At 48.2% G+C, this 20,633-nt stretch overlaps 1 protein-coding gene across 3 annotated transcripts in view; it reads right to left on the minus strand.

The window, feature by feature from the left end:
* Positions 1 to 486: 486 nt before the first annotated feature.
* The window catches only part of IL20RB (interleukin 20 receptor subunit beta), a 40,569-nt gene continuing 20,422 nt past the window's right edge, over positions 487 to 20,633 (minus strand). For 2 of the 3 annotated variants that reach the window (XM_055569588.1, XM_055569587.1), the window contains exons 3-7: positions 20,375 to 20,565; positions 16,237 to 16,361; positions 13,925 to 14,075; positions 9,932 to 10,074; positions 487 to 1,429 (exon numbers count right to left, since the gene is read on the minus strand). In XM_055569588.1, the coding sequence (XP_055425563.1) occupies positions 1,322 to 1,429; positions 9,932 to 10,074; positions 13,925 to 14,075; positions 16,237 to 16,361; positions 20,375 to 20,565 (718 nt within the window). In that variant the 3' untranslated portion in view covers positions 487 to 1,321. Of the gene's footprint in view, positions 1,430 to 9,931; positions 10,075 to 13,447; positions 13,830 to 13,924; positions 14,076 to 16,236; positions 16,362 to 20,374; positions 20,566 to 20,633 lie in introns of those variants that run through there. The other variant, XM_055569589.1, reaches the window with a different exon arrangement.

A 20,633-nucleotide genomic window follows, 5' to 3' on the forward strand; every position in this document is an offset into this window, starting at 1 on the left:
AGGGCCCAGGAAGTGGGGGTGGAAACAAACCAGCTCAGAGGCTCCAGAGCTGGGAAGGGTGGGGTCTATGAAGGGAGACCCAGGCTTTGCCCAACAATTGCTTCAGCCTTCAAGAGACTCCCCCTCCATCCCTTCTCTGACCCTGACTCTTCCTCACCTGGTGGGCGAGAGGGTCAGGAAGAGGCTTCAGTCATGGGTCCAGGACGAACATGCCGGGAAAATTAAGGACACCCTGAGGGGCTATCTTAAAAGAGTTCCCCAAGGGATTTCCTGTAGTGTGAGGCCCCCAGGAATAGCCAGGAGCACCTTGCCTCAGTCAGAGCCCCCATGCAGCCAGACGCTGTCCCCCACTCTACCCCTGCTCCATCCCCTACCTGGGCTTACCCCCAACATCCTAACCAAAGGTGGCCTTCATGCAGCCTGGACTCAAGGTTGATGATGTAACTCGAACCCTAAAGACCACTGTTTTGGAAGAAACCAAAATGATTCCCCAAGGTGACCTCTTTTTATTTTTCATGCTGTACTATAACAACTCCACAGGAAAAAGGAGCACAGAAAACATTACATTTACGATCGACAGCTTTTTGCAGTCTCATCTCATCATACACACTCATTTCAGCTGCTGTCCTCAGCGTGAACACCCTATTCACCCTGCACAGGCCCATTTTCAGTGGGGCTGTAGTCTCCCTCTAGGCCACAGATCTTATTGCTGGCTGAGCCATTCAGTCACCTCCGCACAGGCGGGCTACAGTCCATAGAGTCACAAAGAGTCAGACAAGACTGAAGTGACTTAGCCCACATGCAAGTACAGGCATTTGGCTTGAAGTGAAATCAACCTCGTTGCACCCACCCTTCCTTTTGTCTTCCAAGTTTCCTCCAGGAAAGTGGCCATTGCTCATGTAGTCTCTGATCATCCCTGTTACACATGGACCTGCTGCTCGTCAGAAAAGCAGAACTAATCACAGTGTACAATGTTGCCAATTTCCCGACAGCTCTGCAAGTGGCAGAGAGATAATATGGATATATATACACATACGGTTTAATGGTCAAGTAGTTAACCATTGCACAGAGGAGCAGAGAGACTAAGTCATTTTCCCCCAGAGTCATCCTGCTAGTAGATGGCAGAGATCCAGCGTTGGAGGTCACATCCTCTGACCCCCTCTTAGCACTCCATCAGCCATACCACCCTGCCTCTGACAGCTGCTTCTAGACGTGGACGTGGCAGGCTCTTCTCTTGTCTTTTGTCCTTGAAGGAAAAGAAGTGCGGCCTTTCCCCTCGTGGTTTCTGCGTCCTGCAGCCCAGATTTCTCGGCTTCATCTGCTAGATCCAGGCCTTGAGGAGCTCCTCAGAAGAGAGCCCTGAGGTCACACAGGCTTCTACCTCTTCTTTTCTGCAGCTGATTAACTTCTGGGGTGAATTTGTTATTTTCTGAAAGACAATTTTCATTCATATTCATTAGGTTAATAGTCATAGTCAGAGTTGAAGAGAATATCATCAAAAATCCCAACTATTTGACTCATTAACTTTCTAGCAGCAAAAAAGCCCAAAGGACTTCCCTAGTGGTCCAGTAGTTAAGAATCTGCCTTCCAATGCAGGGGACACAGGTTCAGTCCCTGATCAGGGAAGTAAGATTTCATGTGCCTCAGAGCCACTAAGCCCATGCCTCACGACTACTGAACCCACACACTCTGGAATGAGCCACAGTTAGTGAGTCTCTGAGCCACAACAAAGATCCCACGTACTGCAACCAAGACCCAATGCAGTCAAATAAATAAACTTAAAAAAAAAAAAAAAAAAAAAAAGACAATTCTAACCCCTAGAGCATGGGCTTGCCATTTTACTGAGATCATCTCCCAGGTCACTGACCAGCGGATCTCTTGGGGCCCTGTCTCCTCAGGGACCCTGCCCCACAAAAGTCCAGCATGTAATGCTGGTTCCAAAAATCTAGCCTTCTTCCACCAGAGAGCTCTGAGAATAGTGACCTCGTCCAAGGCGCTCTACAAACAGCACCAGCAGGGTGTCTGCTCCAAGGATGGTGCTCCATAAACAGAAGTCCCTTCCTACTCGTATTTCACTTTCTTGCCATCTTCTCCCAGTGACCCCAATGCATCATCATGCTGTTGCTGTTGCTAAGTCACTTCAGTTGTGCCTGACTCTGTGTGACCCCATAGACGGCAGCCCACCAGGCTCCCCCGTCCCTGGGATTCTCCAGACAGGAACACTGGAGTGGGTTGCCATTTCCTTCTCCAATGCATGAAAGTGAAAAGTGAAAGTGAAGTCGCTCAGTCGTGTCCCACTCTTCGAGACCCCATGGATTGCAGCCTACAAGGTTCCCCTATCCATGGAATTTTCCAGGCAAAAGTACTGGAGTGGGGTGCCATTTCCTACATCATCATAACTGATGGTAAAAATGCAGGTATCTTCCTTTCAGGGTAACTCTCTCCACTGTTGCTAACTCAGTCACTTCCAACAGACTCACTTGACTCTTAAACAGCTTCTCCCGAAGCTCTGCTCATCATTACTCTGAAGAGTGGCACATGGGCACAGACAGGTGGGCACCAATGATTTCCTCCACCCCAGTGCTCAGGAGACAACAGCTTCATCAAGTCAGTTGCTCTGGATCTTGTTTGCAAAGAAGTGGCTTCAGGGCTCGGCAAATAATGGGCAAGGACAGTGTACAAGCAGGGCTCACCAAACAGGATGTCAGTGTGGAGCCCGCTATCAGTCCACACTGATGGTCCACTCATTCTCAGGATGCCGGCTACCTACATCTACAGTGCTTATACCTGATTGTTTCTTAAACTCTACAGCAGCGCTGTCCAATGGAAATGTGCTGGGAGCTACCTGTGCAATTAAAAATTCTCTAGTAGCACATTTTATAAACTAAGAAGAAATAGGTAAAATTAATTTTAATAATATACTTTATTTTTTAATGCTATTTCAATATATAATCAATATAAAATATTAATAAACTATTTTACACTCTCCTTGTACTGCCTTCAAAACCTATTGTGTATTTTATCAGTCAGTTCAGTCGCTCAGTCGTGTCCGACTCTTTGCAACCCCATGAATCACAGCACGCCAGGCCTCCCTGTCCATCACCAACTCCCGGAGTTCACTCAAACTCACGTCCATCGAGTCAGTGATGCCATCCAGGCATCTCATCCTCTGTCGTCCCCTTCTCCTCCTGCCCCCAATCCCTCCCAGCATCAGAGTCTTTTCCAATGAGTCAAGACTTCGCATGAGGTGGCCAAAGTACTGGAGTTTCAGCTTCAGCATCATTCCTTCCAAAGAAATCCCAAGGCTAATCTCCTTCAGAATGGACTGGTTGGATCTCCTTGCAGTCCAAGGGACTCTCAAGAGTCTTCTCCAACACCACAATTCAAAAGCATCAATTCTTCAGCACTCAGCCTTCTTCACAGGCCAACTCTCACATCCATACATGACCATTGGAAAACCATAGCCTTAACTACACGAACCTTTGCTGGCAAAGTAATGTCTCTGCTTTTGAATATGCTATCTAGGTCGGTCATAACTTTCCTTCCAAGGAGTAAGCGCCTTTTAATTTCATGGCTGCAGTCACCATCTGCAATGATTTTGGAGCCCAGAAAAATAAAGTCTGACACTGTTTCCCCATCTATTTCCCATGAAGTGATGGGACTGAATGCCATGATCTTCGTTTTCTGAATGTTGAGCTTTAAGCCAACTTTTTCACTCTCCTCTTTCACCTTCACCAAGAGGCTTTTTAGTTCCTCTTCACTTTCTGCCATAAGGGTGGTGTCATCTGCATATCTGAGGTTATTGATATTTCTCCCGGCAATCTTGATTCCAGCTTGTGTTTCTTCCAGTCCAGCATTTCTCATGATGTACTCTGCATAGAAGTTAAATAAACAGGATGACAATATACAGCCTTGACGTACTCCTTTTCCTATTTGGAACCAGTCTGTTGTTCCATGTCCAGTTCTAACTTTTGCTTCCTGACCTGCATACAAATTTCTCAAGAGGCAGGTCAGGTGGTCTGGTATTCCCATCTCTTTCAGAATTTTCCACAGTTGATTGTGATCCACACAGTCAAAGGCTTTGGCATAGTCAATAAAGCAGAAATAGATGTTTTTCTGGAACTCTCTTGCTTTTTCCATGATCCAGCGGATGTTGGCAATTTGATCTCTGGTTCCTCTGCCTTTTCTAAAAGCAGCTTGAACATCAGGAAGTTCACGGTTCACATATTGCTGAAGCCTGGCTTGGAGAATTTTGAGCATTACTTTACTAGCGTGTGAGATGAGTGCAGTTGTGCAGTAGTTTGAGCATTCTTTGGCATTGCCTTTGGGATTGGAAAGAAAACTGACCTTTTCCAGTCCTGTGGCCACTGCTGAGTTTTCCAAATGTGCTGGCATATTGAGTGCAGCACTTTCACAGCATCATCTTTCAGGATTTGGAATAGCTCAACTGGAATTCCATAACCTCCACTAGCTTTGTTCCTAGTGATGCTTTCTAAGGCCCACTTGACTTCACATTCCAGGATGTCTGGCTCTAGGTCAGTGATCACACCATCGTGATTATCTGGGTTGTGAAGATCTTTCTTGTACAGTTCTACTGTGTATTCTTGCCATCTCTTCTTAATATCTTCTGCTTGTGTTAGGTCCATACCATTTCTGTCCTTTATCGAGCCCAGCTTTGCATGAAATGTTCCTTTGGTATCTCTGATTTTCTTGAAGAGATCTCTAGTCTTTCCCATTCTGTTGTCTTCCTCTATTTCTTTGCATTGATCGCTGAAGAAGGCTTTCTTATCTCTTCTTGCTATTCTTTGGAACTCTGCATTCAGATGTTTATATCTTTCCTTTTCTCCTTTGCTTTTCACTTCTCTTCTTTTCACAGCTATTTGTAAGGCCTCCCCAGACAGCCATTTTGCTTTTTTGCATTTCTTTTCTATGGGAATGGTCTTGATCCCTGTCTCCTGTACAATGTCACGAACCTCATTCCATTGTTCATCAGGCACTCTATCTAAGAGATCTAGTCCCTTAAATCTATTTCTCACTTCCACTGTATAATCATAAGGGATTTGATTTAGGTCATATCTGAATGGTCTAGTGGTTTTCCCTACTTTCTTCAATTTAAGTCTGAATTTGGCAATAAGGAGTTCATGGTCTGAGCCACAGTCAGCTACTGGTCTTGTTTTTGCTGACTGTATAGAGCTTCTCCATCTTTGGCTGCAAAGAATATAATCAATCTGATTTCGGTGTTGACCATCTGGTGATGTCCATGTATAGAGTCTTCTCTTGTGTTGTTGGAAGAGGGTGTTTGTTATGACCAGTGCATTTTCTTGGCAAAACTCTATCAGTCTTTGCCCTGCTTCATTCCATATTCCAAGGCTAAATTTGCCTGTTACTCCTGGTATTTCTTGACTTCCTACTTTTGCATTCCAGTCCCCTATAATGAAAAGGACATCTTTTTTTGCATATTAGTTCTAAAAGGTCTTGTAGGTCTTCATAGAACCGTTCGATTATTATTTATGCCTGGAGAATCTCATGGACACAGGAGCCTGGCGGGCTATAGGGTCACAAAGAGTCAGACATGACTGAAGTGACTTAGCACAGCACATAGCCAATTAACAATGTTGTGATAGCTCCTGGTGGACAGCAAAGGAACTCAGCCATACATATACATTTGTCCATTCTCCCCCAAACTCCCCTCTTACTCAGGCTGCCACATAACATTCAGTGGAGTTCCATGTGCTACACAGTAGGTCCTTGGCAGTTATCCATTTTAAATATAGCAGTGAGTACCTGTCCATCCCAAACTCCCTAAGTATCACATCCTCCTGGAAACCATAAGTTCATTCTTTAAGTCTCTGAGTCTGTTTCTGTTCACAGACTCCACTTTCTATGAAGCACACAAAGTCAGACTTGGGATAGTCCATTGAAGCATATCTCAATTTGGAGATGACTAACTAAAAAGCCTCTTGAAGAAAGTGAAAGAGGAGAGTGAAAAAGTTGGCTTAAAGCTCAACATTCAGAAAACTAAGATCATGGCATCCGGTCCCATCACTTTATGGCAAATAGATGGGGAAACAGTGGAAACAGTGTCAGACTTAATTTTTCTGGGCTCCATAATCACTGCAGATCATGATTGCAGCCATGAAATTAAAAGACGCTTACTCCTTGGAAGGAAAGTTATGACCAACCTAGATAGTATATTCAAAAGCAGAGACATTACTTTGCCAACAAAGGTCTGTCTAGTTAAAGCTATGGTTTTTCCAATGGTCATGTATGGATGTGAGAGTTGGACTGTGAAGAAGGCTGAGTGCTGAAGAATTGATGCTTTTGAACTGTGGTGTTGGAGAAGACTCTTGAGCGTCCCTTGGACTGCAAAGAGATCCAACCAGTCCATTCTAAAGGAGATCAGTCCTGGGTGTTCTTTGAAAGGAATGATGCTGAAGATGAAACTCCAGTACTTTGGCCACCTCATGCAAAGACTTGACTCATTGGAAAAGACTCTGATGCTGGGAGGGATTGGGGGCAGGAGGAGAAGGGGACGACAGAGGATGAGATGGCTGGATGACATCACCAACTCGATGGACGTGAGTTTGAGTGAACTCCGGGAGTTGGTGATGGACAGGGAGGCCTGGCATGCTACAATTCATGGGTTCACAGAGTTGGACACAACTGAGTGACTGAACTGAACTGAACTGAACTTGGGGCCATCTTGATGTTTGCTCCCCACATTTACAGTGGAATGTGACAGCAAGAAGAGAAAGAATAAAGTAAGTCACAGAAGAAAACTAAGACCTTTAGCACCAAAGCCTCCATCTCCATGAAGCAATTATGGATAAAAGACAAGGAAAACACATTATATTTTAAAATAGGGAACACACACTGAGCAGTCTTAATATAATTCTCCTTGCATATATATTTGTGCTTTAGACTGTTCCTTGGTGATATAAAGTTGAATGAAAAGACATTCTTAATGGTATATTTCAAAGTGCAACCATCACCAACTGTAAAATTACAGATGTAGACATGAAATGTTTAATCCCAACAGATAAAACACTTACAAGCTCAGTAGGACTTGTTGAAGACTCTCAAGGATTTCCACTTGGTAATTTTCCATGGTTTAATTGGAAAGATGCATGGATTTTGCAAGGTTGGCTGGAAGCTGCCTTTTAATAGTTTGGAGGATTATCTATGACTAAGGCCAATGCTGAAATGCAGCTTCTGCTGCTGCTGCTACTAAGTCGCTTCAGTCATGTCCAACTCTGTGCGACCCCATAGATGGCAGCCCACCAGGCTCACCTATCCCTGGGATTCTCCAGGCAAGAATACTGGAGTGGGTTGCCATTTCCTTCTCCAATGCAAGAAAGTGAAAAGTGAAAGTGAAGTCTCTCAGTCGTGTACAACTCCTAGCAACCCCATGGGCTGCAGCCTACCAGGCTGCTCCGTCTATGGGATTTTCCAGGCAAGAGTACTGGAGTGGGTTGCCATTGGCTTCTCCCGAAGTGCAGCTAGCCTGTACTAAAGTCAAGGCTGAGGATGAGGAGAGATGTTAGTGGAGGTGTGCAGCTCCAGAACTTTTTGGGGTTTGATGGATACTAGCGATCTATTTCTCACACAGCACTGCAGGAAATGCATATACTCAGAGAAATTGTCCACGTTAAAATCTGGGGGAAAGCAGAATAGAAATTAAAAGCCTTATGGAAAGGAAGGCATGTAGGAAGACACTGGAATGATGTAGGAAGGATGGTAAGGAGAACAGAGGAGCAAAAGGGGGTTAAGGATCATGGCATTTATCTTCCATGGACCAAAGTGGACATTCTCTCACAGAATCTCTTGTCTCTGGTCTCATCTCAGTTGTTTGGATTTTCCCAGAAGGTTGAGAGTCCCCTGGACTGAAAGGAGATCAAATCAGTCAATCCTAAAGGAAATCAACCCTGAATATTCATTGGAAAGACTGATGTAGAAGCTGAAACTCCAATACTTTGGCCACCTGATGTGAAGAGCCGACTCATTGGAAAAGACCCTGATGCTGGGAAAGATTGAAGGCAGAAGGCGAAGGCGGCAGAGGATGAAACACAACTCCTGCAGCTCAATTCCAGAAAAATAAACGACCCAATCAAAAAATGGGCCAAAGAACTAAATAGACATTTCTCCAAAGAAGACATACAGATGGCTAACAAACACATGAAAAGATGCTCAACATCACTCATTATCAGAGAAATGCAAATCAAAACCACAATGAGGTACCATTTCACGCCCGTCAGAATGGCTGCGATCCAAAAGTCTACAAGCAATAAATGCTGGAGAGGATGTGGAGAAAAGGGAACCCTCTTACACTGTTGGTGGGAATGCAAACTAGTACAGCCACTATGGAGAACAGTGTGGCGATTCCTTAAAAAACTGGAAATAGAACTGCCATACGACCCAGCAATCCCACTGCTGGGCATACACACTGAGGAAACCAGAATTGAAAGAGACATGTGTACCCCAATGTTCATCGCAGCACTGTTTATAAAAGCCAGGACATGGAAGCAACCTAGATGTCTATCAGCAGATGAATGGATAAGAAAGCTATGGTACATATACACAATGGAGTATTACTCAGCCATTAAAAAGAATATATTTGAATCAGTTCTGATGAGGTGGATGAAACTGGAGCCTATTATGCAGAGTGAAGTAAGCCAGAAAGAAAAACACCAATACAGTATACTAATGCATATATATGGAATTTAGAAAGACGGTAACAACAACCCTGTATGTGAGACAGCAAAAGAGACACAGATGTATAGAACAGTCTTTTGGACTCTGTGGGGGGGCGGGGGATGATTTGGGAGAATGGCATTAAAACATGTATAATATCATATAAGAAATGAATCGCCAGTCCAGGTTCGATGCAGGATATAGGAAGCTTGGGGCTGGTGCACTGGGATGACCCAAAGGGATGGGGAGGGAAGTAGGAGGGGGTTCAGGATGGGGAACATGTGTACACCCGTGGCAGATGCATGTTGATGTAATGGCAAAACCAATACAATATTGTAAAGTAAAAAAAAAATTAATAAAAGAGGATGAAACGATTAGATAGCATTACTGATTCAATGGACATGAATTTGAGCAAACTCCAGGAGATAGCAGAGGACAGAGGAGCCTGGCATGCTGCAATCCATGGGGTGCCAAAGAGTTGGAAATGACTTAGAGACTGAACAGCAACAAGAACAGAATGCATTAGGATTCCTAGGAGCGCTTGTCATTTGATGGCTTTCCTTGTACTCCTAAAGTTCTGTACAGATGCAGCACGGAGAGAGCTCTGGAGGCCTGCTTTGCATTTCCCCAACCCCTGCAAAGCACACGAGGCCTGCCCCCACTGGGAGACTCAGATCGATGGCCCAGGGTCCTCCTGGCTTGTGAGCTGTGGGGACCCCTCACCTTGGGTAGTCAGTCACTGGGCAGGTGCGGATAGTTCCCCTGCCCCAGCCAAAGGCAAAGCACTGTCCACATGCCCCACACTCACACACGTGCACCTCACCCCAAGAACCCAGGATACTCTTGGTGTATGAATTGACTCTGTTGTGTTGGAACATGTTTCTGGATGTAGCTGCTGTTATAATGATGGGAGGGGGCCAAGAAGGCCTGGCATGCCAGTCCTCAGGGTGAGACTGTGCATGATTCCTGGAACGCCGAGCTCCTGGGCTGGGCTACACACCTGCTGCCTTGGCTGTGCCAGGCCCTAGGGGGAATGCAAGCAGCAGAGGCCTGATGGGAGCCTGGGGGAGGCCAACCCCCACCCAGAAGAGTGGTCTCCCAGCTCCTCTGATTAGAAGGGAGGTCCTTCTCCCTTCTTGGTGCAAATGCTTGTAAACCCACAAAGCGGAGGTCCATGCCCCACTCAGGCCCAGACGACATCTGGACAGCGCGTCACACTGAAAGGAAGAAGAGCAGTTACCAAGGTGTCGGGGAGCATCACCACGGGGCAGCAGGAGTACTGGAGCAGCCGGCCCATCTTCCAGACGGAGAGCAGCGCCACCACCAGGATAAGCACGAAGCCCACGAAGGCAAACAGGGCCAGCGCCAGAGGCAGGGCCTCTCCTGAAAACAGAAAGACAGGAACCGGCTTAGGAGACAGCCCTGAAGACCAACTCGCTCACCAGTCCTGGGCCTCCCTGGCCTTCCCGGGATTGGCTCATGCAGACGGATCAAGAGAGCAGACTCCGGCACCCTGAGACCTGACATATGCCCCAGGGACAAGAGTGACCACCATTCAATCGTTTTTCTAGAATCCAGATTGGTTTCCAGAAAGCCAAGGAAGATTACAGTCTTTTTCTTGAGAAGGAAAAGGGAGGAGCCTCGTGCATTAAACACTAGCTGTGTTTGCACACACCTTGGCATCACTGCCAGAAGGAAGGCAGAGAGCCAGGCCCCTAGGCAGGATGAGGGGGCGGCGCCCAAGAGCACAGCCCAGAAGGGAGCTGGGCGGTAACTGAAAACAAAGTGTGTTTCACAATTTTCTCTTGGCGTTGATCTGTATTATGGAGGAAAATACTGAATTCAGAACACAGTCACATAATAACTCTGATGTATCAAGTCCTGGCAATGGTTAAGTGACTTACCCCAGGTCGCACAGGGAGGGCCGTGCTCCAAATGCTACTAAGTGATGTATCAGAGAGTGCCAAGTCTGAGCATCTGGAGATGTGGAAGTGGGGGATGGGTTATTTTCCCATCTCTCCGTCCTGTTCGTGTAGCCCCTCTGAGCTGGGCTGCTCACCCACAGTGTGAAGGGTGGCACAGCTGATGCAGCTGCAGAGAAGCTGGGAGGGTCTCCTCAGTGCTTTTGGAAACTATTTTGGCAGTACACATCAAGAGACGGGGCTTCCCAGGAGGCTCCGTGGTAAAGATTCTGCCTGCCAATGCAGGGGACATGGGTTCAATCTGTGGGTCAGGAAGACTCCCTGGAGAACGAAATGGCAGCCCACTCCAGTATTCTTGCCTAGAAAACCCCATGAAAAGAGGAGCCTGGTGGGGTACAGTCCACGGGGTTGCAAAAGAGTCACTGAGTTACTGAGTTACTGAGCACACAGCGTGCATCAGGAGATACACAAATGTTCAGACTCATTCATCCGCTCCTGTGAGTAGATTCCAAAGAATAATTCCAAAGAGGACAAAGCATACATATAAAGCAGTTCACAGCAACGTCTAGATTAGAGCCACAGCTTCATAACCAGCTGTCCGCGGAGCCCACTGCAGCACACCTGCACCTCCCTCCACCCCAGCATGCTCTGGTGTGTTCCCTCGTAGTACGAGCCACCACGGGAAACCATCGCATTTGCTAACTTGTCCGTCTACTCAACTAGAAGGTAAGCTCAGTGAGGGCAGGGACTTGTCTGCTATATCCCAGTGACAGTGCTCAGTAATTATTCACTGAATGAATGAATGAATCAGTGAAAATGAACATCATCTTCAAAAGCAGATGGAAATGGGTACTTCCGGGAGTAGGCCAGTGGTTAGGAACCCACCTGCCAGTGCAGGGGACATGGGTTTGATCCCTGGTCTGGGAAGATCCTATATGACACTGAACCATTAAGCCCATGTGCCACAGCTACTGAGCCTGTGCTCTAGAGCCCACGAGCTGCAAATTCTGAAGCCCCCGTGCTCTGCAACAAGACAGGCCACTGCAACAAGAAGCCTGAGCACCGCACGTAGAGCATAGCCCCCGCTTGGCGCAACTGGAGAAATCCCACATGCAGCAAGGAAGACCCAGCACAGACAAAAACTAAATAATTTTCTTTAAAAAGCAGATGGAAATGACCTAAATATCCCCAAGTAGAGGATGATTTACTTCATCATCAAATATCAGCATGGCAGGTCAGGAGGTCCACTAATACAATGAGAATTAGCATACATAATATACACAAGCTTGTTCACTGCAGCTTGGGTGGCAGTCACAAAACACTGGAAAGCACAGAATATACCTAGTTACGGGGTTCCGTTACACATATTTTGACACATCCACACAGTGGCTTGTTATGCAGCTTTAAAAACGAGGTAGATCCATAGGTACTGACGTGAACAGGCGTTCACAATAGCAATACCAAGTGACGGCGAGGGTGGTGCGGAGCAGAAAGCGCAGTACAGTCCCAGCTGTGCTGGTGAGTTCTGGCCTCACACGATGATTGCAAAATTAAACACCACACTTGCCAAAGGAAACCTCCTCAATGGTGTGGGGAGAATGGAAAACTTGGATCAGGAGGATCCCCTGGAGGAGGAAATGGCAACCCACTCCGGGATTCTTGCCTGGAAAATTCCATGGACAGAGGAGCCTGGCCGGCTATAGTCCATGGGCTCATAAAAGAGTCAGACACGACTGAGCAACTGAGCTCATACACACATATGCACACTTCTTACTCTACATACTTCTCTGTTGTTTGAATTTTTTTTTAACAAGCTTGACCTACATGGTTCTAAAAAATAGTATAAAATGGTAATCAGAAAGTCTTCATGAAAAATGTTTTAATATGATATTTGTGAAAAAGCAGACACAAAACATATGTATAATACAACTGGAACATATGTCTACATGAAGGATAACACCCCTTTAGAGGATAATTTGGAAACAGCAGTCAAAATTCAAATGTGTATCCCTTCAACCCAGCAACTCTGCTGCCAGGAATTTATCCTTCACATACACCAGCAAGTGATCTATGTACAAGGTAACTAATGAGAGCATTGGCTATAATAGCAAAATATCAGGAAAAATCCTAAATAGTTCTCAATACCGTGCACGCGAGCTCAGTTGCTTCAGTCATCTCCAACTCTTTGCGACTGTATGGACTATAGTCTGACAGGCTCCTCTGTCCATGGGATTCTCCAGGCAAGAATCCTGGAGTGGGTTGCCACGCCCTCCTCCAGGGGATCTTCCCAACCCAGGGATCAAACCCCCGACTCTTGTGTCTTCTGCCTTACAGGCAGATTCTTTGCTGCTGAGCCACCAGGGAAGCCCACCCCTCAATAGAGGGGTAGTTAAATTAGTTATAGGTATACAACACACAATGGAAAACTAGGTAGCTAGTAAAATAAGGTTAAAGAAATTCTTTTTTAGATATGAAAAAATCTATAATATGTATAAGTGAAAAAGACTTTATAGATCCAGAAGATCTATAAAAAGATCCAGAATAGTGCACAGAGTATGCTACCATTTGTGCTAAAAAGAAGAAAAATATATAATAATTTATTCCCATTTACTTGTAAATGCATTGGGAAGTTTTCAGAAAGATATACAAAGAGCTAACCCCTATGGGGGAGTGGATAGGAATGACATGGATGAGGAAGAGGAGGAGGAAGCCAATTCCAAATTCTTATCATATTTTTTGAAATATATATGTACCAAATATTCAAAATTATATTTTAAAAACTAAAAAGCTATACACAAATATCACTAGCAGTGTCTGTATGGCAGAATCATGGGATGTAGGGTTTCATTTTGTTTCTTTTCATTGTAGGTTTGTAGACCATAAAAAATTTAAGGGAAAAAAAGAAGAGGATTCTACAGACTTTCCATCAGGCCCCTCCCAGCTGAGAGCTGTGCTACACAGTGGGCACCCCTCACAAGGTCTGACCTTCAGGGGCCCCAGCCGCCTCACCTGCATTGGCCCCTGCTTCACAGGCAGCGGCCACCTGGTCAACCAGCTTTTCACAGTCTGTCCTCAGGCCTCAGAAGCTTTCAGGGGGAAAGTGTGCCAGATAGCTGCCAAGGGACCCCCCCTTGGTGAGGTGAGGGTGGACTTTCACTTCAGGGTTGGGGTGGGGATTAGAACACAGCACAATTTCACCACCGGAACCCATGCAGCCTGGGGGAGCAGATCAGGGAAACCAAGGGGAGACTCAGAGCCAGAGGAAGCAGCAGGCATGTGCACCCCCAGGAGGGGCAGGCAGGCTGCCTTACCTTGCACCTTGACACATTCTGTCCGGCTGAAGGCACTGTGCCGCCCGATGGCCTTCACGAACGTCCGGGCCTTCACACAGTATGCCGCTCCGGGCTCCACCGTCTCCAGGTACACGGGAAGGACCCCGGGCTTCACCACTTTGACGTGTTCCTTTAGGAAACCAGAGAACAGTCACACCCTGAGTGAAGCAGGCCAGGAAAAGGGGAGGAGGAGGGAAGGAAAGCTGTCAATACTTCCTTTCCAGCATGCTTACATAATGTTCCTCTCATTCTTTCATTTATTCATTCACTCATTTTTTAACAATTACTCATTTATTTAGCACCTACTGTGTGCCAGGCACAGTCGTAGGCACTGAACAAAACAGGGGCACCCAGCACTGAACAGAACAAAAAGTTCCTGCCCTCGCAGAGCTCATGTCATATATGAGGTAGCCGGACCATTGATAACACACATCAGGTGGTGATGAGGGTTATGAGGAATCCTGGAGCAGGACCACCAGGTAGAGAGTGACGAGGAGGCACCAGCAGAAAGGCTCGGGGAGGCCTCTCTGATAGGCTCATACTTGGACAGAAAGCTGACTGGGTGCTTGGCCCGGCCACGACTTCCAGAGGGTCAGTGAAGAGGAGCACTGCAGCCAGTGGGCAGTGCCTCCTCACGCATCCACCCATCCACTGTCTGTCCGTCCATCTGCACAGCCCGCCACCTCTGCCACCCCCTGAGACATGTGGAGGCTTGTCTGGGCCAAGTCCAGGTGACTCAGGGCAGGCAGTCCTCTCCCAAAGAACCTGAGGGACCTGCCTGTTCCCTGCAGCCCAGGCCCCGATCTGCTCCCACACGACTGCATCTGCCCGACTCGCAGTGCCAGGCCTTACCACTGGGCCCTGACCCAGCAGGAGTAAATGCTAGGAACCACAGCTACTCCCCTTCCAGGGGAGTGTGTTGGGGAACATGTCCTGGCATTAGCTCAGGGGTACTCTTGGCTGGAGAAGGGTCTATCAAAGGCCAGCCAGCATCTGGCAACCCCTACGCTTGGCCTGATAAAATCAGCAGAACCAGTCAGATTTCTTGTCCTGGGAACTGGTATTGAGGAACTGAAACCTGCAGCCAGAAGCAGGGACCAAGGGGAGAGGACACGGTGAGGGGAGTCAGTCGCAACCACAGGCACTCACAGGAAGGAGTGATGAGGGGTCAGGGCAAGCTGGGGTGAGGGCCACAGACAGAGCTCATAGAGAGGACCCCCAGGGGGAAGCAAGGGCTCCCCAGGCAGATGGGGGCCTCTGGGTGAGTGAGGCTGTGCAGCAGCCTGGCTCTGGGCCTGCTCCAGTCGTGGATTCTGTGAGAGCCCTCGACAGCACCGTGTTAATCCTTGTGGCAGGGCTTCTCTAGTGACTCAGTGGTGATTTCCTGCCAATGCAGGAAATGCAAGTTTGATCCCTGGTCAGAAAGATCCCCTGGAGAAGGAAATGACAACCCACTCCAGTGTTCTTGCCTGGGAAATCGCATGGACAGAGGAGCCTGACCTGATGGGCTATATTCCATGGGGCGCAAAGAATCAGACACAACTGAGTGACTAAACAACAGCAATCCTTGTGACAGAGCCTACTTTTCCCTGCGCTGATTCGAGTGGGTTTTATCACCGTTTCAGCTTGGACAGGGCTCCACAGGTGCACCCACGCTTCACGCCTTCTGCTGCTGCAGCTCAGCCACTCCCTCTGAGAGAGCTAACCTCCCACCCAGCCTGGCTTGCAGCACCCACCCCACAGGGAGGGGCCGTCCCCCATCTAGGCATTCCAGGTGGCCCATTGGCTCATAATTAGGGTTGTTTATTAGCTAGCTCCTGGCTCTCTGCCCAGAATTCTGCACCCAGCCCAGATGCACACCCTCAAGAAGCTGGGACCAGCCTCGTATACTTATGAAATCATCCAATTGATCTGCAACAGCCCTGTCTGCTGCCCCTAAACAGCAGGAAGAATGGCTGAGAAGACATGCTGATGGGAGAGAAGAAATGCATTGCACAAGTATTGTGGATCCAACTACGACAGAGTTTAAGGCCAGGAGGTGGTCCCTCTACTTCAGCGAATATGTCCTAAGACGGCTCCCAGCTAAAGTCTGGGTGGGACGAAGGCAGTCCTTTGAGTTTGATGCTGCCAGCATTGTCAGCCTACACCCATCCCTGTGTTCCCTCATTTCACCCAGGCCTGCTCATCCTCCGGCCACCCCAGACAGCAGGCACTGCAGGGGCCAGCCTTCCTCATCCAGCTCTCAGAGCTTCTCCAAAGTCTAACTCAAAGGCCCAGGCTGCAAGTCTCACCTTGGCACCGGGCTCCCTTCTCCAGTAGGACACGAAGAACTCAAAATGGGGCCCCAGATCTTCCAGCTTAATAAGCAGGTGGAAGCCGTCCATGGTGATCTCCATCCCAGGCGGGGTGAGGATGGCTGTTGGCAAGACAAGGGGAGAGTCAAAGCCAGTCCCAGACAGGACTGATTTCTGTCCAGGGAGACCATGACCAAACCATCAGTGGAAACACGCCAGGCTCATGGGAGGGGAGGGGTTTTGATGCGGCTTCACAGCATGCAGAAGCAAGCACTATACTCAGCAGGTGCTCAGCAAACTCTTTGTGAATGACGAGCAAATGAAAAAAACAAACAACAGCCATATAGTACAATTCACATAGATCAGTGACATATACCATCTGCTGCTAACTTTCAAACATCAGCAGATCAGCAGCCTGTGGATGGGTTGGCCTTTCTAGTCCCAGTCCAAGGAGTCTTCATCTCATAGCCTTATGGAAAGTCAGAGGGTTTTACAAATTCCAAGAATCAGCTCTAGTAATTACAGCCTAAGCACAAACACCATCTTTCATGTTATTGGATCCAAAACAGAGAGACCCCTCAGGCCCCATGGATACTTTCCACTTAGTAGACCAGGAACCAAAGAGCCCACACAGACAGTCTTCAGTCCCTGCCTACTGATGATGGATCCAGACCTTCCTCTCAGATCCAGACACTGCAAGACCGGAAGGGCCACCCTAATTGTGGGCTGTGGCTTGGGAGTGTGTTCTGGCTAAATCCTCCTGCACCGGGGTCAGTGGACACTCAACAGAAAGGCAGTTCCTGCAGGGAGTTTTCAGAGAACAAAGTATTTCCTGGCATCTAAAGAGCTGCTTGGAAAGAGGACAGGAGGACTTGGGAAGTCAGGGGCCAACTGTGCAAAACATACCCAGATCAGAGGTTTCATATGAGCACACAGCACCACTAGAATTGCCTCTGAAACACCTCCAGTAAGAAAGGAGATGTTTGACTCCTCCACTTTTAAGTTAAACATGATTAGAATTGGATCCCCTGATCTCCATCTATGTAGAGAATAGAATTAGACAAAATGACCACATGTCATTTCAGTTCAGATGATTTTCTGACAATGTTGGGGCAGGAACTTCTCTCCTATGTACTCTACATACTCATCTCATTTAATCCAACCAGCAAGCTTCAGAAAGTAAATATTACTCCTACTTACAGATGACATAGCAGAGCCTCAGAGAGGTTACGTGACATTCCCAGAGTCACCCAGTGAATGGCCAGACTTGAAGCTCATGTCTTTCCACGTTTCTAGACTCTGTTGTGTGGGGTGATTTTTAACTCCCAAGGAACAGGATGCACTTAGATCACTTAAATCAGACTCTAGGGATGGGTCCCGGAGATCAGGGGTTCTAAGCTCTCCTGTGACTTGAATTTGCACTGAGGTTAAGAACCTCTGCTCTCAACAGGCTTCCCTTTAAGAACTGGGGATCCTTTCCAAGACAACCTTAAAACCAGATTTTTCATGTCTGAGGAGAAGTTGGGGTGGGGTTTTACAAAGGCCAAAAAGCAGACATCATGCCCTGAGGAGTCTCAGTTTCCTCCCAGCTCTGCAGCTGGGTCCACCAGCGTGAGGACCCTCATCCTCTGCTTCTGGGGCAGGTATGGAGACACCTTTCCTCAGCTCCTCAGCAGCGAGCCCTTTTCCTGTTTATACTTACCTTTTCAAGCACAAGTTGCTTCTGCACACACCCACCCTCAGAGCTGTGTGGACACTTCCTTATCTCCAAACGCCCCATGCCTGCCTTTCCAAAAACAGCTGCCAGCCTCCAGCAATGATCTTGGCTGGAACCCTGTGCTTCCAGGAGCCAGAGGGAGGTGGTGCTGGTGCTGCCCAGGCACTGTGGGTGGAGGCAGAGCTACAGCAGCCTCCAGTGCCCCTCCGGCTACCCCAGGGCCTGGCACTGGGATCCCACTGCTTCCACCATGTCCTGCCAGTGCCATGGGAGAGACGGCAAGCAGAGGAGCCCACATCCTGCACCAAAATTCCTACTGGTATCCATTCCAAAAGGACTTCCCTGTAGCTCAAACGGTAAAGAATCTGCCTGTGATACAGGAGACCAGGGTTCGATTCCTGAGTTAGGAAGATCCTCTGGAAAAGGGAATGGCAATCCACTCCAGTATTCTTGCCGGGAGAATTCCATGGACAGAGAAGCCTGGTGGACTACAGTTCGTGGGGTCGCAAAGAGTCGGACACGACTGAGCGACTAACACAAACACACATCCATTCCAATGGTCCCACTCCCGCCCCCTAGTTCTTCCCTTCTTCTTCTGCTTGCTGGCTCTCAACTCTGGGCATATCCCTGGGGTAATAATAATAATATGAATAGCTGAGTGCTATTACAAGGCAGCACTGCCCTGAGCATTTACACTTTTCATCTCACCCCCAACCACCCACTGAGGCAAGCCATTGCCCCTCTCACTCAAGTGGCTGAGCCGGGATTTGAACCCCATCTGTCTGTCTCTGGAGGACCAAGTTCTCTCTCAGCTCTACCTTCACCTCCTCCAGCAGGGGCTCCCTCACCTTCTAACCCTCCTGGTTTCTCCCAACCCCCATGCTTCTCAGGAAGCTCTGACTCACTCCATTAATTTCGAGGCTGCCCCAACCTCCCCGTGTCCTCACTCCCAGCAGAGGGTCACCTGTCACCCAGAGAATACAGGTCCCCGAAGACCTTTCATTTGCCTTTCCTGTGTGTCCCAGGGGGTCACATCATCGCCCACAGCTGTCTTTGCACCTCCACTCAATCCCCCAGTTGGCAGCCTGCCCAACATCCCCGCTCCTCCTGCTCCATGAGACCACTTTCAAGAGGACCTATTTGGGGGCCTCCCTCAGGCGCAGCAGCAGCTCGTCTGTTCTTCCTTCTCTGACTCTCTCCCTGTCCTCCATTCTCTTCAAACCCTAGGTTTCCCAGAATCCTAGCCTGGTTCTATTTGTCCTCATATCTCGTCCCTGGACACCCTCACCTGCTCTCAAGCCATTAGCTATTAATTTCATTTTGTGTGTCTGTGACCTGTCTGAGTCCCAGGGCCTGATTCCCAACTGCCAATCAGACATCCATGGGATGATGTCTGATAGGAATCTCAACCTCAAAGAGCCCAAAGCCAGCAGCATCTCTTATTCCTCAGATCAGCCGCTCCTCCTGGGTCCTCTTCCTTGGATGGCACTCCTCCTAACCCCATCTGGAAGCTGGGTGCCATCACCATCTCCCCCACCTCTGTCTCACGGAAACTGGTCACCGAGCTCTGTCCCTTCTAACTCAACCATGTCTCTAGAATTTGTCCTCTCCTTCCTATGCCTCCCCCTTTTCTAGGATCACGATCCACCCTGGTTCAGCTGGAATGTTACAGCCCTCTCTTCACTCTTCCCATGGCCTGCAGGTCTGTCCTACTCCAGCTCACTTTCCACACCACAGCCAGCGCGATTGTTCTGTAGACAGACCTGGACCAGATCCCCTCCTCTTCCATGACGCTCCTCTACTGATCTGATGAGACTTCATGTCGAAGCCCTTCACTGTGTGACCAGCTGCTTCCTCGGCCCCAGCCATCCAGACCCTGCTCCTGCTCTTTCCCCTCACACCCTGCTACACACTGGGCATTGTTTGCACTCTAGATTTGGTCACCAATCCAGATTCTTCCCTAACTTCTTTCTCAATACGTTTGCCAGGTTCCATTGCTATAGAAAAGTTATTTATTTCCAAAGGGCTGTTTTTGGTCACTGTGATCATGTATAGACCCTATTGCCAAAGAAGATGCTTACACAGGCAACAAAGATGGGGCCTCATATGGGGGGCAGTGTTAAGAGTTAATGATGTGTGATCATGGTAGGGAGAGGCCGTCCTAGCGCCTCTACCCACTTCCAGAGCACTTTTCCTTCCAGAGACAGTCAGGAATAACTTCCAAAGTCTCATTTCAAAATGAGAGAGAGGAAGCAGCTGGCAATGTTTTCAACAGACCAGTTAGGGTTGTCTATGTTTGCAGCATTCTGACTTTGTAAGACTCATTTGATGCTGAAGAGAATCCCAACAGTCTCAGTGAGCACAGCTGCTGCAGGAGAGGCTGCTGGGGACAGGGGAGTAAGAAGAGAAGGGCCTTACTTGAGTTCTGGTTAAAGCGGTGCTTCAGAGTGCTCCAGGCCGAGGTCAGCAAGCCCAGGGTGGCCCTGACCCGGAGGCTGTATGACACAGTGGCGGTGATGTCCTCCGTGATGTCACACTCAGGCCTTTGAGTGGATGAGCACCAGCTGCTGGGGATCCAGATGTGGCTCGTGTACAGGCTCTCATACTCCCTGGCCAAAGAGAGGAGGGGACAGCGTCACACCAGGCCCTTCCACCCTGGCTCAATGACGGTTTCAAG

The sequence above is a fragment of the Bubalus kerabau genome, chromosome 2, assembly GCF_029407905.1.
Source record: "Bubalus kerabau isolate K-KA32 ecotype Philippines breed swamp buffalo chromosome 2, PCC_UOA_SB_1v2, whole genome shotgun sequence".
Taxonomy (NCBI): Eukaryota; Metazoa; Chordata; class Mammalia; order Artiodactyla; family Bovidae; genus Bubalus; species Bubalus kerabau.